Source organism: Mobula hypostoma, chromosome 17 (genome assembly GCF_963921235.1).
Source record: "Mobula hypostoma chromosome 17, sMobHyp1.1, whole genome shotgun sequence".
Classification (NCBI taxonomy): Eukaryota; Metazoa; Chordata; class Chondrichthyes; order Myliobatiformes; family Myliobatidae; genus Mobula; species Mobula hypostoma.
The window spans coordinates 62,315,144-62,330,238 of NC_086113.1; the positions used below are offsets into that span (position 1 = coordinate 62,315,144).

Consider the following 15,095-nt stretch of genomic DNA (forward strand, 5'->3'; position numbering starts at 1 on the left):
GCTCCACTAGTCTACAAGGGTTACAGTACACTGTAATACGCTGTTTACACTGTTTGCCCTATTTAAACACCTTGGACTGTATTTAATGCTGCGATGCTGTTCATTAGTAAAACTTCCTTAAAACTGTTCCCGAGTTAAAATAGAAAATAATTCAATTTAAATTATTTAACTTTCACAATAATTTCAAAGAAAATTCTTAGCAGAAGGATGCTTAGCAGGGGGGTGTCCACATCCATAGACCCCTCAAAGTTGCTGCACAGGTTGATATGTTGTTAAGGAAGTATACTGTGTTGGCCTTCATTAGTTGGGGGAATTGAGTTCAAGAGCCACAAAGTAATGTTGCAGCTTCATAGAACCCTAATTAAACCACACTTGAAATATTGTGCTGAGTTTTTCTTGCCTCATTATAGGAAGGATACGAAGCTTTAGAGAGGATGCAAGGGACATTTAAATGAATGCTGCCTGGACTAGAGAGCATGTCCATTGAAGAAAGGCTGAGCAAGCTAGGGCTTTTTTCTTGAAAGCAAAAGAGGTTGAGAAGTGACTTGATAGAGGTGTACAAGATGATAAAAGGCATAGATCAAGTCGGCAGCCAGACACTTTATCCCAGGGCGGAAATGGCTAATAAGAGGGAGGTGTTTGGAGGAGAGTATCGGGAGAATGGGTAAGTTTTTTCATTTAAAAAACAGAGTGATAAGTATGTGGAGCACCCTGACAGGAGTGGTGATAAAGGGAGATACATTAGAGGCATTTAAGAAAATCTTAGAAAGGCACACGGATGATAGAAAAACGGAAAGCGAAAGGTTAGATTGATCTTGGAGTAGGTTAAAAGGATGGCATAACATCGTGGGCTGAAGAGCCTGCACTGAGCTGTACTGTTCCATGTTCTTTCAAAATTGCAACACAAGGACTCCTTGCATAACTAAGGTTTAGAGAAACTTGTTCATTGTTATTACAAAATTCTTAAATCTGAAACAGGAAGAGAATACTGTTATGGGTCAGCCTGTTGAACAAATGAGCAATAAATCTCAATTTAAAAAGCAAAGGTGGTAATAAGCTTAATAAGTGTGGTACAAGTGTGGAGAAGGAATTAAGTTGGGTATGTCATAATAATCCATATAAAATAGACATTTCTGAATTGCATTGTCTAACAGCATAGATCAATTGCACAAAGTAATGTTCTATAATATTGCAAAATGACTTCAATAAAAGTTATGAGCACTAACATGCAAGGGAAAATGTAAACAGGTGATATACAAAGTTAAATCGCAAATAGTTTCTAAGCCCAAAATTAATATTTGTAACATCACTGGGTAAATACTTTTGCAAGGAAATTATACCTGGTAACATACACTTGTTCACACACAAATGCTGGAGGAACTCAGTACCTATGGAAAAGAGCAAACAGTCGATGTTTCTGGCCTGACAAAGGGTCTCAGCAATCAATCAATCAATCAATAAATAAATAAATATCAACTGTTTGCTCTTTACCACAGATGCTGCTACCTGACCTGCTGAGTTCCTCCAGCATTTTGTTTGTGGTTCTTGGATTCCTAGCATCTGTAGATTTTTCTCACATTTGGGACATACTCTTGTTGAACTTGTAACAGTTCATCAAGTGTTCACATGGACCAAGGCAACTAATTAGTGCAAATAATGTAAGAAAACAAATTTCTAGGCCCACTGACATGAATGAACAAAAGTGGCTAGAGGATCTGTTGCAATAAAAGTACATGACTATCTTAACAGCAGAGTCACAATAAAATCTCAAAAAAAAACAAACCAGTGCAAATACTCAATAAATGTCACGAGATTCAAATGTTTTAAGAACAATGCCATGAGGTAAATTTCATGAGAGATTAGAATTATTGGCATAAATACAAAAATGGGTTAAGGAGGTTTTAAGCAACATACATCAAAGTTGCTGGTGAACGCAGCAGGCCAAGCAGCATCTATAGGAAGAGGCGCAGTCGACGTTTCAGGCCGAGACCCTTCGTCAGGACTAACTGAAGGAAGAGTGAGTAAGGGATTTGAAAGCTGGAGGGGGAGGGGGAGATGCAAAATGATCTGTGATAGCGAGTTTGAGTCAAAGTGTGGTCGAAAAGCTGAAGAGCCGAAGAAATTACAGATGGGGAGCAGTGAGAGATGGTTTCACTGAACTCCCGTCGAAGAGAAGAAAGAAGTTTAGATCCTCTCTTCGACGGGAGTTCAGTGAAACCATCTCTCACTGCTCCCCATCTGTAATTTCTTCGGCTCTTCAACTTTTCGACCACACTTTGACTCAAACTCGCTATCACAGATCATTTTGCATCTCCCCCGCCCCTCCAGCTTTCAAATCCCTTACTCACTCTTCCTTCAGTTAGTCCTGACGAAGGGTCTCGGCCTGAAACGTCGACTGCGCCTCTTCCTATAGATGCTGCTTGGCCTGCTGCGTTCACCAGCAACTTTGATGTATGTTGCTTGAATTTCCAGCATCTGCAGAATTCCTGTTGTTTAAGGAGGTTTTAAGAAAGGTTAGCAGATAGAAAAAGAATGCATCAAAAGGACTGCCTCAATTAGGGATCTAAAGGAAAGTGTTGTGGATATAGGACTGGGCTGCAGGTACAAATGAGTGTTCTGTCATTGATACAGTATAATGATATGTTAAACAAAACATTAGCAATGATCTGCACTCATCCGGTGATGCTGATTGAATTGACAGTTAAAATTTATACCCAGATGAACAGACAAGGAAAACTGCATTACTACACATCATACAAGTTCCAATAAACTAATTCACAATTTTCCAAGTAAACTAAAAATTATCAAGTTTGATTCAGACTATACTTGCTTTGCGATCAAAAGATCAGCTACAAATTTTCTTTGTAAAATGTTTCAATGAAAGAATATGATGTGACAGAAAGCGTTAATACTTCTTGTTAAGGTGAGCAAAAGCTTCTTCATATGAAATTGATCCATTAAACTTGACATTGTTATTTTCAAGTGTCCAGAATAACCAGTAGCTTACTTGACCTTTATATCTACATTAGGCAATTAAAATGCATATTTCCCATCCCCACCCTTCATCAATAGCAGTATCAAGTGTCCTTCCCTTCAACTCCTCTTTCCAAACTAAACCACTTTAGTTTCACCGATCCTTCCTCGTAGCTACATGCTTTTTAGTCCTGGCAACATCCTCTAATGAGGTTTATGCACATGATGAGGTTTATACACAATAATCAAGCGTTATTCTACTGATATATACAATTCCAGCAAATCCTCCCTGTTCTTTAAGCTCTGCTTCAACTGGAAGGAAAATTATTCCTATTCAGCACCTTTTGACAATGGACTTGTGGGCATACACTTTCCCTTGTTCCTACACACTGGTCACTGTCCTTCCATTGACTTTATTCTCCTTCCAAAAGGCACCTCCTCTTACATTTCTACAAATTAAATTCCATTTGTTATTTTTGCATCCAATTGATTGCCTTGCTTCAGTCTAAAACCTTCCACTTCACTATTCCCATTACACCCAGACTACTACTGCTTTTGAAAATTTATTTTAACACCTTGGAAATACATTTTTTTCTATTTTATTCATGCCCAAACTGTTAAGTGTAGCACTTAAGGTGGCATGAGCCCTAGAAAGAGTTTCAAATCCGAAAGGCAACACACACAAATGCTGGAGGAATTCAACAGGTCAGGCAGCATCCATGGAAATGAATAAACAGTTGATGTTTCGGACCAAGACCCTTTAGAATCCTTAAGAAGGGTCTCAGCCCAAAATGTCGACTGTTTATTCATTTCCATAAATGCTGCCTGACCTGCTGAATTCCTTCAGCATTTTGTATGTTGCTCTGAATTTCCAGCATCTGCAGATTTTTTTCATGTTTGTCAAATCCCAGAGGATTGTCTTCTCCAATATAGTGGGACCTCATCCCAAGAAACTTTTAGCTGAATGAGCTCCAGTTGAAAGATGATAAACACCAAGGCGTTATTTTGAAATCTTCACATATTCATCCCTCACTGATTATTTGTGACAGTACACTTCCTATTATATTTCATACTTTAGCAATAACTTGAAAAAATATTTAAGTCAATATAGAAGTATATCTTTTTCCAATTCCTCCATATGTCACCTTCCTCTTGTTTGCTCCTTAATTATGAATTGAAGGCAGAAGATGAAATCACTGAATTCTGGGAAACAGTACAAAGCAGGGTGATTGTGAGAAAGAAGAGAAAAATATAAAGCTCAGAGAAGTAGGAACTAAGTGGGATCACGGATACAGAGAAATCTTGCTTTCTGTATAAGAATCAAAGACATTACATTTCGTTATTACAACCAGTCTAGGCTTTCCAATTTCATGGATCATGTATTCATAACAAAACTAACCTCTAACAAAGAATCCCTTACACTGCAGAGCTAAACTGTTCTGACATTTCAGTACCAAACACTTAAGTTGAACTATCAGTTCAGTTAACTAGTGGAAACAGTGGCATCGTGCAAGTCCTCGAACTACACTCTTGAACCTGTACTTGCCGGTCAATTACACTATTACAATTTCTAAGGCTTTCGAGCACTTCTTTTTGTCTACATTCGTGACCTCTGTGTCCTATACTGCCGACTGACATATCCTACTTGTAAAATCAATGTTAAGTTTAACAAACAAGTATTCACAGAGAAAAATAAAACACAATATCCAACCGAGCCGAACAACAGGTAAAGAAGGCGAGATGGGCAAGCTGTCGACCGGGTCTAGGCAGAGAAACTGAGGGCTGTAACCCACCCTCCGGTCGCTGTCTACGAAGTAAAGGATGAGGCGCCCGCCAGCCTGCAGTTACCCGCCTCCGCCCCTCATACTCCTCTCAGGTTGAACACCAACTCCAGCCCAGGGACTCCAGCCGAAGTTAGTCCAGCCCACACCATTTCCTTCTGACTCCAGGCGAAGCCCAAATTCCGGATGCGGCAGGTTACCTGAGGCGGTGAAGGAAGCTGGTTCTCGCTCCCGCCCCAGACAACGGCTCTACCCCCAAGCTCCTTCCTCCCTTCGCCTAGGAAGCGGCCATTTTCTGACAGCTCGCACTGCGCACGCGCCCTCGTCGTCACGCGACCGCCGCCTGACAGGGCCGGAAATTGCAGCCAGCCGGCCCGCGGATGTTGCGGTATATTAAGGCGACAATCAGCAGTTATTATCATCGGTAACGAAACTAAGGGTTTTTTGCGGGGTGGCTTCCTCTCTTTTTAAATTACGAAGGGAGGGACACCCCAGAAAGATCGTAACGACGCCCCTGCTTCCTGAAGCCGGCGTGTTTTCTCAAATAGTCGGACGGCAGTTGCTACCATGAATACGTCTAACATAATGAGCCACTGCCCGACCATTGCGTTCCCTTCAACAACATGCAATACCGTGTCTTATCGCAGCAACTAAAGGAATTTCATTGCACCTGGTCTTTATGAAAATGAAATAATCTGAATGACTCGGTGGAGTTAACTGTAAAGCATGCAGGACGGCACATTTAAACAGACAAAGGTATATCGCCATAGCCGTAAGGCAGGGAGCAAAGGAGGATTCCGAACTTGACTGACACTCAGGGGAATGAAACTTCCTCTACTTCATCTTGTTAGCTGGAGAACAAGACTAAGGACTGAAGGGGAAGATTGTTGTATTGGAAGAGAATGAGAAATTACTGTGCTCTTGTGTTTCAGAAAGGCATCGTTCGTCCATCGTCGATGTCCATTTGAAGGTATTGAGACTAGGTGATTTGGATTTAAGTGAGGGAGAGTTGCGCAGCGTCAACCTCACTCTCTCTTCCCAATTCCCATCTGGATCCAGTGGCAAGACAGAGTTGAGACGGCTGGAGATGGGACTAGGCGCAGTGGATGACCAGGATGTCTTCTGTGTCTTGTGCTCTACACGTTCCACGACGCTTGCAGAGACCGCCTTCTTGACCGTTGGACTGTCAATTGGTCTCATCCGTTCAATCCACTGGAGTCTGTCTTCACATGCTGGGATAGACAACTCCCTATCTCACCACGTTGGCTACCCTCACCCGGTTTAGCCAGCTTGTCGTGGCCGCTGTCGCATGCAAACAGCTACGGGAAGCTGCAGGTGAGAGCTGAGTGCCAGGTGGAGACCAAAGGTGGACTGACCGCCTTGAAAAAGATGCGACATGTGGCCCCACCAGAGGTGCTACCCCTCCATGACACCCTCAGAAAAGCATAGCTCACTCCGGACACACCGGATACATCAGTAAGACCTGAGGGTTTGTCGATACACAAGATGGGCCAGACTGCTGACTCAGAGAAAACAGAAGGTGGGAGTCTGTATCTCATGATAAACTTTTTGTGTGCTCTGACACAGCGGTTTTGTCACACACTTATTCCCTGACCTGGAACATCTAATGATTAAGTGACAACTGCTCTACATATCAAGAGAGTTCTCCTCTGTGATCCTGACCACGGTTTATATGTCATCAAAAACATAGAAAACCGACAGCACAATACAGGCCCTTCAGCCTACAATGCTGTGCTGAACATGTACTTAAGGTTACCCATAGCCCTCTATTTTTCTAAGCTCCATGTCTCTTAAAAGATCCTGTCATATCCACCTCCACCACTGTCGCCAGCAGCCCATTCCACGCACTCTCCACTCTGTGTAATAAAAAAAAACAAACAAACAACAACTTACCCCTGACATCTCTTCTGTACCTAATTCCAAGCGCCTTAAAACTGTGCCCCTCTTTCAGCCCCAGGAAAAAGCCTCTGACTATCCACACGATCAATATCTCTCATCATCTTGTACACCTCTATCAGGTCACCTCTCAACCTCTGTCGCTCCAAGGAGAAAAGGCCAAGTTCACTCAACCTATCCTCATAAGGCATGCTCCCCAATCAGGCAACATCTTTGTAAATCTCCTCTGCACCCTTTCTATAGTTTCCACATCCTTCCTGTAGTGAGGTGACCAGAACTGAGCACAGTACTCCAAGTGGGGTCTGACCAGGGTCCTATATAGCTATAACATTACCTCTTGGCTCTTGAACTCAATCCCTTGGTTGATGAAGGCCAATGCACCATATGCCTTCTTAACCACACAGTCAAAAAAAAAGACGTTAAATGGGCACTTGAAGTATTGAATGTTACCATGAGAAACAACAAACAGCCTATCCCTGTTGTGACTGAATTAAGTCACCGGAGAGACATTGAAGTTGGTGGATATAGAAGTCTTTATTTGGCAAAACAAGCAGGCATCATACTGGAGACACTTGCCAGGGGCTCCCTGACCCAATATTAAATGATGTTTTTATATGCTAAAGATCAAAGGTAACCACAGGACAATTCTATAGTTACAATGCTTCATTTTGAATAACGTATGATTTTCAAACACACTCCAGACACCCAAAATGAAGGTTAATCATCACTGTCTCTGGGCTGCATTCATGCACATGCCGATATCTCAGGTCAGTGGGTGTTTCCTGGTTTGTAATCGACCTCAGTATGTAGATCCAGGAAGACCATTGTGCTGAGCTGCATTTTAAACTCAATCTATGATCCACATTCAGATCTGAAGACCAGTTGAAATTAATATTTGCTATATTCTATAACTCCAGAATATGCCCTAACACTCCAAATCAAATCATAGTCAGGAACTTCAAGTAGGTTTGTTTGAAGAAATCGGTGTCCAATTATTATCAACATATAACCTGCAGCACCACGGGTCCCAAAACACTCAACCATTGCAGTACAATGAATAGGAATGCTTACTGTTCCATCCCTGACTGCATTTTTGGAAATCTGATCACTTGGCTGCCCTACCTGCAGACAGGCAAAGGCTCCAGAGATAAATACAACAAAGGTGTGGTCACAGGAGCAGCCATGGGATTTCTCCAAGTCAGTAGGCTGAGCTGTGTTCAAGAACTCGTCAGAGGATATGAACAAGTACACCACAGTTGTCATGCATTATAAAAACAGTTGTAGATAAGTGTGTCCCCACAAAGTCATTTAGAATTTTCCCCAACCAGAAGCACTGGATGAACCATGAGATCCGCATCTGCTCAGGGCCAGATCAATGGTATTCAGGTCTGCTGACCAAGTAAGATGCAAGAGGTCCAGGTATGATCTCCAGAAAGCCAACTCACGGGTGAAGTGGCAATTCCAGGCTAAACTTAATGGGTGATGCTCGACAGCTGTTGTAGGGTTTGAATGCTATTAGCTCTTACAAAGTGAAACCAAGTGACATGACATAGGAGACAACAAAGCTTTCCTCAATGCCTGCCATGCTCGCTTTGACCATCAAAAACATGGAGGAACCTTCAAGAACCCCTACAGCCCCCAATGACCCTATGATTTCAGTTTCTGAGCAACCTTCAGGAGGGTGAACCTGTGGAAAGCACCCGGCCCAGATGAGGTACCTGGCTAAGTACTAAAGACCTGTGCTGATCAACGGCCTGAAGTATTCACCGTCTTTAACCTTTTGCCTCAGCAGTCTGAAATATCCATCTGCTTCAATTATACTGGTGCCTAAGAAGAACGTGGTAACCTGCATCAATGACTGTCACCCAGTAACACTTACATCCACAGTGATGAAATATTTTGAGAGGTTGGTGATGAAACATATCAACTCGGATCTGCTCAAATTTGCCTACTGTGACAATAGGTCCACAGCAGATGCCATTTAGTTGGCTCTTCACTCAACCCTGGAACATCTGGATGGAAAAGATGCATACATCACAATGCTCTTTACTAACTACAGCTTGGCATTCAATATTATCACCCCCTCAAAATTAAACAAAAAGTTTTAAGACCTTGGCTTCAATACTTCCTCATACAATTGGATCCTCTTCCTCACTTGCAGACCACAGTCAGTTCAGATTGGCAAAATCATCCCCTCCACAATCTCCACCAGCACTTGTGCACCACAAGGCTGTGTGCTTAGCCCCCTGCTCTGTTTGTTTTATACTTATTACTGTGAGGCTAAGCACAGCTCCAAATGCCATATTTAAGTTTGCTGACGACACCACTACCATTGGCCAAATCAAAGCTAGTGATGAATCAGCATAGAGGAGGGAGATTGTAGATCTGGCTGAGTGGTGCCACAACAACCTCTCACACAATGTCAGCCATACCAAGGAGCTGATTATTGACTTCAGGAGAAAGAAACCAGAGGTCCATGAGATTGGGTGATCAGAGGTGGAGAGAGTCAGCAATTTAAATTCCTCAGTGTTGTCATTTGAGAGAGCCTCTCCTGGGTCTAGCATGTGAATGCCATTACGCAGAAAGTGTAGCAGTACCTCTACTTTCTTAGATTCGTCAGGTCATTTGAAACTGACAAACTTTTAAAGATGTGTTGTGGGGGGTATATTGGCTGGTTGCATCACTGCCTGGTATGGGAACATGAATACCTTGAATGGAAAATCCTGTGAAAGTAATGGATATGGCCCAGTCCATCATGGATAAAACCCTCCCCACCATTGAACATATCGTATGTTGTCAGAGGAAAGCAGCATCCATCATCAAGGACCCCCACCACCCAGGTCATGCTTTCTTTTCACTGCTATCATCAGGACTCACACACCAGATTCAGGAACAGTTATTGCCCCTTAATCATTCGGCCCTTGAACCAGAAGGAATAATTTCACTCTACTTCATTCGCCCCCATCACTGAACTGTTTCTATAACCAATGTACTCACTTTCAAGAACTCCTCATCTCATGTCCTCAAAATTTGTTACTTTTTTGTTTATTTGTTTTTGCCTTTGCACAGTGTGTTGTCTTTCGCACATTTGCCTGTAATGTTGGGTGTGCTCTTTCATTGTGTTTCTTCAATTTACTGTTTGTGCTCGCAAGAAAATAAGTCTCAGGGTGGTATATGGTGATACATATGTATTTTATTAATAAATTTACTTTAAACTTTTAATCTGAGGGAGTCCGACCATGAATGTGGCTGCATGTAGTCCTGTTCTGAATCTGCTTAGCACAGCTGGCTTTCAGTGTGGGGACTCAGACCAGTACAATTATTTGTGAGATTATTCTGAAAGAATTTGTTCTTCATTTTCCATGAGTCTTATTCCTTGTTGCATTAGCTATTTCCTGATCAGGTAAATTGTAATAGTGAAAAGTCTGGTCTGGGAGGGATCTTTGATTATCTGTGTGTGCCATATCATGGTGAATTGAGCAACACATGGATATCTGCCACCAGCCTGCAGTTGAGGAAGGTTGTCAAAGGAGAGAGCAGGAAATAGATAATCTAGATAGTTGGGTGGAGAAGTGGCGGCTGGAGCTTAATCCAGACAAGTATGAGGTGTTCATTTTGGGACCCAGAAATTAGAAATTGAAATGGGCTTTAAACTAGCTTTGGATCTCAAAGTCCAACCCTACAATCCAGCCCTGAAAGGTGGAAATGGGGAAAGCCTGCCGAAAGGGCTCTGGTGAAGCTGTATAGACCAACCCCTTGTGCAGTAGATGCAGTGCAGTGGATTGCAGAAGTGTTGATGAACTCCAACCATGGAGACGGGATGTCATCGATGGTTTAGCTCCACCCCATTGGGGGCTAAGGGCCCAAGTAAGTTGAACTAGCTCTAGAGCTTATTGCAACATGTAGCCTATGTTTGATGCTAAGCACTGAAGGCAGACGATACTAGATGCTGGGTCAAATCTTATGAAGTTACTTTATATAAAAACATGGAAGGGATGAAAGGCTCTCTAGCTTGACAGGAGCAGGGAATAAAACACTCTCTTCACTGACAGTATTCTATTAGTACAATTAATAGAGTAATAAAATTCAATGGTTTTCACATACTGCACTTAATAACATTATTAGAATTCCTGATTGTGTAACATAAGGTGAAATATTTGTTACATATTCTTCGTAAGGCTTTCCAGCTTTGGTACCATTGAGCTCTCTGGTTCAGCTCACATGGCGATTGTATCATCCAGATGCACAGCAATCAAACAGCCCTTTATAAATCTCATTGTCAGTTTTTTTTGCAGATCAGTTCTGCATCACTACAGAGGATGGTTGGGTGCACATTAGGTTAACTGTGTATTGAGGCTGGTGATAGATGCACAGTTGTATTAGCAGTTTCCCCATCAAGTACAATTAATATTCTGCTATGCTAAGTGACACTATGTCCATATTGGCTTTGTCATGTTAACATCTTATCCTTCTAGCTGAGGAATCACTTCTGTCTCTTTAATTGGTTTCATAATATTTGTCTTCCCTTCATCAGTCCGAACTAATACTGATTTTTAAATAGTCCAGTAACTGTTGCCCATACTTCAAGTATTTAATCAAACACATTAATATTTATCCAGCAGCTTTTTGGGGGTTCTCTTTGTCTTGTGTTAAAGCAGATGTTTGACCTTTCATCACTAGAAACATTCTCCTAATTAATGATTTAACACTACAGAAAGATTTTACACTTTATGGTTATTATCCTGTATACTACAGGCTCCTTGATGGATCATTGGGCAGAATAAACCAATGGGGAGAAAAAAGCAGAATTCCTGGGCTGTGCACGAGGTAGTTTCACGAGGAATTGATAATCCTGCCTGTTTCCTATTGTTTGAATATTCTTAAGACAAAGCTCGATGGATATTTGATGAACAAGTGGCTGAAAGGTCACTGTAGAACAGGAGTGCAGAGTTGAGGTTACGATCAGGTTATGATCTTATTAAATGGCAAAGCAGGCTAAAGCGGCCTTTCCTGTTCCTAACTGAATGGTCTTGTGTTTGCAATGTTTTTCACCAGATCACTGCTTTCTGCTTCCAATGAATCGTTGTTTGAAAGGGGAGGTTGGGAGAGTGATTTAAAATTATACTCTGTAGTGTGGCAAACTGTGGTAATGTCAATTAAAATGCATCGCTTGTTTTGTACAGCAAAAGGAAGTATTTAAGATCAAAAATCCTCACAAAGACTAAGTAAAACTACATGGCAATGAGTGCAGTCCTTCTATGTTAATCCCATGGGAGTTGCCTGTATAGATCTGTTCTAGCTGGGTAATCCACATGCACCACAACAAAGATGAATTTGTGAGCAGTTTTGGGCCTCTTATCTAAGAATGTGCTGGAGAAGCTCCAGAGGAGGTTCATGAGAATGATCCTGTGAATATGATGAATATTTGATGGCTCTGAGTCTGTACTTGCTAGAGATTAGAAGAATGATTGAAACCTATTTAATATTGAAAGGCCTAGATAGAGTGAAGAGTGTAGGACCAAGAGGCACAGCCTTAGAATTCAAGTACGTCCCTTTAGAACAGAGATGAGGAGGAAGTCCCTCAGCCAAAGGGTGGTGAATCTGTGGAATTAATTGCTACTGGCAGCTGCGGAGGCCAGGTTATTGTGTATAATTAAAGTGGAGTTTGATAGGTTTATGATTAGTAAGGGCATCAAAAGTTACAGGGAGAAGGCAGAAGATTAGGATAATAAATCAGCCATGATGGAATGGCAGAGCAGACTTGAAGGGCCAGATGGCCTAATTCTGCTCCTCTATCTTCTGTTCTTATAGTCTAAAATCAGAAGAAAAGAGTGTGTGTGCACACAGTTTATTGAAAGTGGCAAGACAGATTGACAGAGTAGTTAAAATAACACATAGGATCCAGGGTTTTTAAAATAAAACCAGAGTACAAGAACAAACAAGTTATGATGAATTTCATAAAACCTTGGTTTGGCCACATCTATTATACTGTGTCCAATTACAGGTACTACATATTAGGAAAGTTGTAAAAGTTTCAGAGGGTACGTGGAAAATAAATCCTAGAAATGAAGGACTTTAATATGCAGTAGACCAGGAAAGCTGGGATGATTCTTCTCAGATCAAGATATGGGGAGATCTGACAGAAGGTATTTAAAATTATTTGGGGAAGAATATCTTGATGTGTATATCCTAGAGTCATTAGATGACGATTTTAAAGAAGTTCAGATGAGACAGTCTAAGTGGAAGAAATTATCAGATGATCTGGGAAGGGACAAATTATTTCTAATGGTAGATTGGCAGGACTAAGACATTCGTGGGGAGGGGTGCTGTTATGCATGAAATAATTGTCATCTTCAAAGTCCTTATTAAGTCATTTAGGAGGAAAAGTATGGGAATGTTATCTGTTGGTACTTCTGAGGAATAACATGTTAAAGTAGTACAGAAAGGGGCTGATAGATTTTATTTTTCATTAAGTATACGGGGCAGTAAAGTCACTAACAAGGATGCATATGTTAGAAAATGCCGAGTGAGGTTAACTATGTACTTCAACAGACTTTATTCCAGAGCACCATCAGAATGTAGAATTGAATTTTCAGATTTAGACCTCCAATGAAACTCAATTGACACTTCAGATCAAGTACCATTTTAAAATGTAAATTGCATTTACTGTGGAAAGCTGTAGAGGCAGCCTCATCACAGTAACACAAGGGATCATTAGAACTTAAATTTAAATAAAGTTTGCTGAATTCCAAAGAAAACAATCAACTAAAATCTGAAATCCTCTGATAGGAGGAGTTACCAAAAGTTACACACTTAAATCAATTGTCAATGGGAGGGGAAATATGGAGATGTATTTACACAGAAAGGTGTAATCTAGAACAGGAATGATCATTTCAAACATCTTTAGTAATATCTTTTAAGTGAAAATTGGAGAAATTTACTGAAGTGTTACCTGTTAGTGTTCCTCGTTGCATACTCTTACCAGAAGAGTTGTTTGTTTTTCACTTAACTGGAAATGAAACTGAAACTAATCTTGATGTTTCACAATTGAGCTTCAGCAGAGACTACATATTTTCTTTGTTCACTTGCCCTTAAGAGTAATTAATGCTTTTTCAGCAACGGAATGGCTATAAACATGCTGATATTGTCAAGTGATACATGTTATTTCAGGTAGTGAATACTCCAAGCCCTAGATTATCATTGATACGTGTTGTAAAATTTGTTGTTTTGTGCCAGCTGCACAGTGCAAGGCATAAAATAGTATAAGTTACAATAAAAAATATTTTAAAATAAAAAGTAGTGCAAACATGAAGTAATGTTCATGGACATTACTACCAGGTAGTGATGCAACCAGTCAGAATGCTTTCCGTTCTGGGATCAAAGATCATACTTATTTACCATAGACATTTACATGTATTAGAAATTTGCTATGGTGTGTTGGTATGATATGCAACAAAAGCAACAACATTCAGCAATAATAATTACATAAAGTTTAAGTACAGACATGGAATAAATGTGCAAAAGGAAATAAATACCACAATGTAAACAGTATTATAAAAAGTGGTTTAAAGTCTTTACAGTGCAGTGTCTGAGGTAATAGATGGGGGTGGGGGTGGGAGGGGCTAATTAGAACAGTTCAACATACTAACTGCTTGAGGGAAGAAACTTTAAGATTGTGCGAAGGTTTCTTTTTTAAGACCATAAGATATAGGAGCAGAATTAGGCCATTTTGGCCCTCCGAGTCTGCTCTGCTATTTCATTTTGGCTGATCCAATCTTCCTTTCAGTCCCAATCTCCTGTCTTCTGCCCATATCCCTTCAAGTCCTAACCAATCAACAATCTATCAACGTCTGCATTAAAAAGGCTGCCTGAAGCAAAGAATTCCACAGACTTACCACTTTCTGGCTAAAGAAATTCCTCCCCATCTCTGTTCTAAAAGTACACCCTTCTATTCTGAGGCTGTGTCCTTTGGTCTTAGACTCTCCCACCATAGAAAACATCCTCTCTGCATCCATTCTTTCAAGGCCTTTCACCATTTGGTAGGTTTCAGAGAGGACACCCCTCATTCTTCTGAATTCTAGGGAATACAGGCTCAGAGACATCTCTGAAACCTACCATATGATAAGCCATTCAATCTTGGAATAATTTTTGTGAACCTCCTTTGAACCCTTTCCAGTTTCAGCACATCCTTTCTAAAACAAGGGCCCAAAACTGCTCACAATACTCCAAGTGAGGGCTCACCAATGCTGTATAAAGTTTCAACATTACATCCTTGCATTTATATTCTATTCCTTTTGAAATGAATGCTAACATTGCATTTGTCTTCCCCACCAGACTCAACCTGCAAATTTGCCTTTAGGGAATCCTGCACAAGGACTCCCCTTTGCTCCTACATTTTTTTTGTATTTTCTCTCCATTTAGAAA

The 15,095-nt window shown here is 40.9% G+C and overlaps 2 protein-coding genes across 10 annotated transcripts in view; one reads left to right on the plus strand and one right to left on the minus strand.

Annotated features, from left to right (window-relative positions):
- The window catches only part of LOC134358075 (dnaJ homolog subfamily C member 13), a 173,909-nt gene extending 160,270 nt beyond the window's left edge, over positions 1 to 13,639 (minus strand). For 4 of the 6 annotated variants that reach the window (XM_063070000.1, XM_063069999.1, XM_063069996.1 and 1 more), the window contains exon 1: positions 4,955 to 5,067. The gene's annotated coding sequence lies outside the window, so the exon portion shown is untranslated. Of the gene's footprint in view, positions 1 to 4,766; positions 4,904 to 4,954; positions 5,068 to 13,623 lie in introns of those variants that run through there. The other 2 variants (XM_063069998.1, XM_063069997.1) reach the window with 2 other exon arrangements.
- The window catches only part of ripk1l (receptor (TNFRSF)-interacting serine-threonine kinase 1, like), a 109,460-nt gene continuing 99,511 nt past the window's right edge, over positions 5,147 to 15,095 (plus strand). For 2 of the 4 annotated variants that reach the window (XM_063070004.1, XM_063070008.1), the window contains exon 1: positions 5,147 to 8,577. Coding sequence is in view for 1 of the 4 variants with exons in the window: in XM_063070003.1 (XP_062926073.1) it covers positions 6,261 to 6,294 (34 nt within the window). In the remaining 3 variants the exon portion in view is untranslated. The remainder of the gene's footprint in view (positions 8,578 to 15,095) is intronic. The other 2 variants (XM_063070006.1, XM_063070003.1) reach the window with 1 other exon arrangement.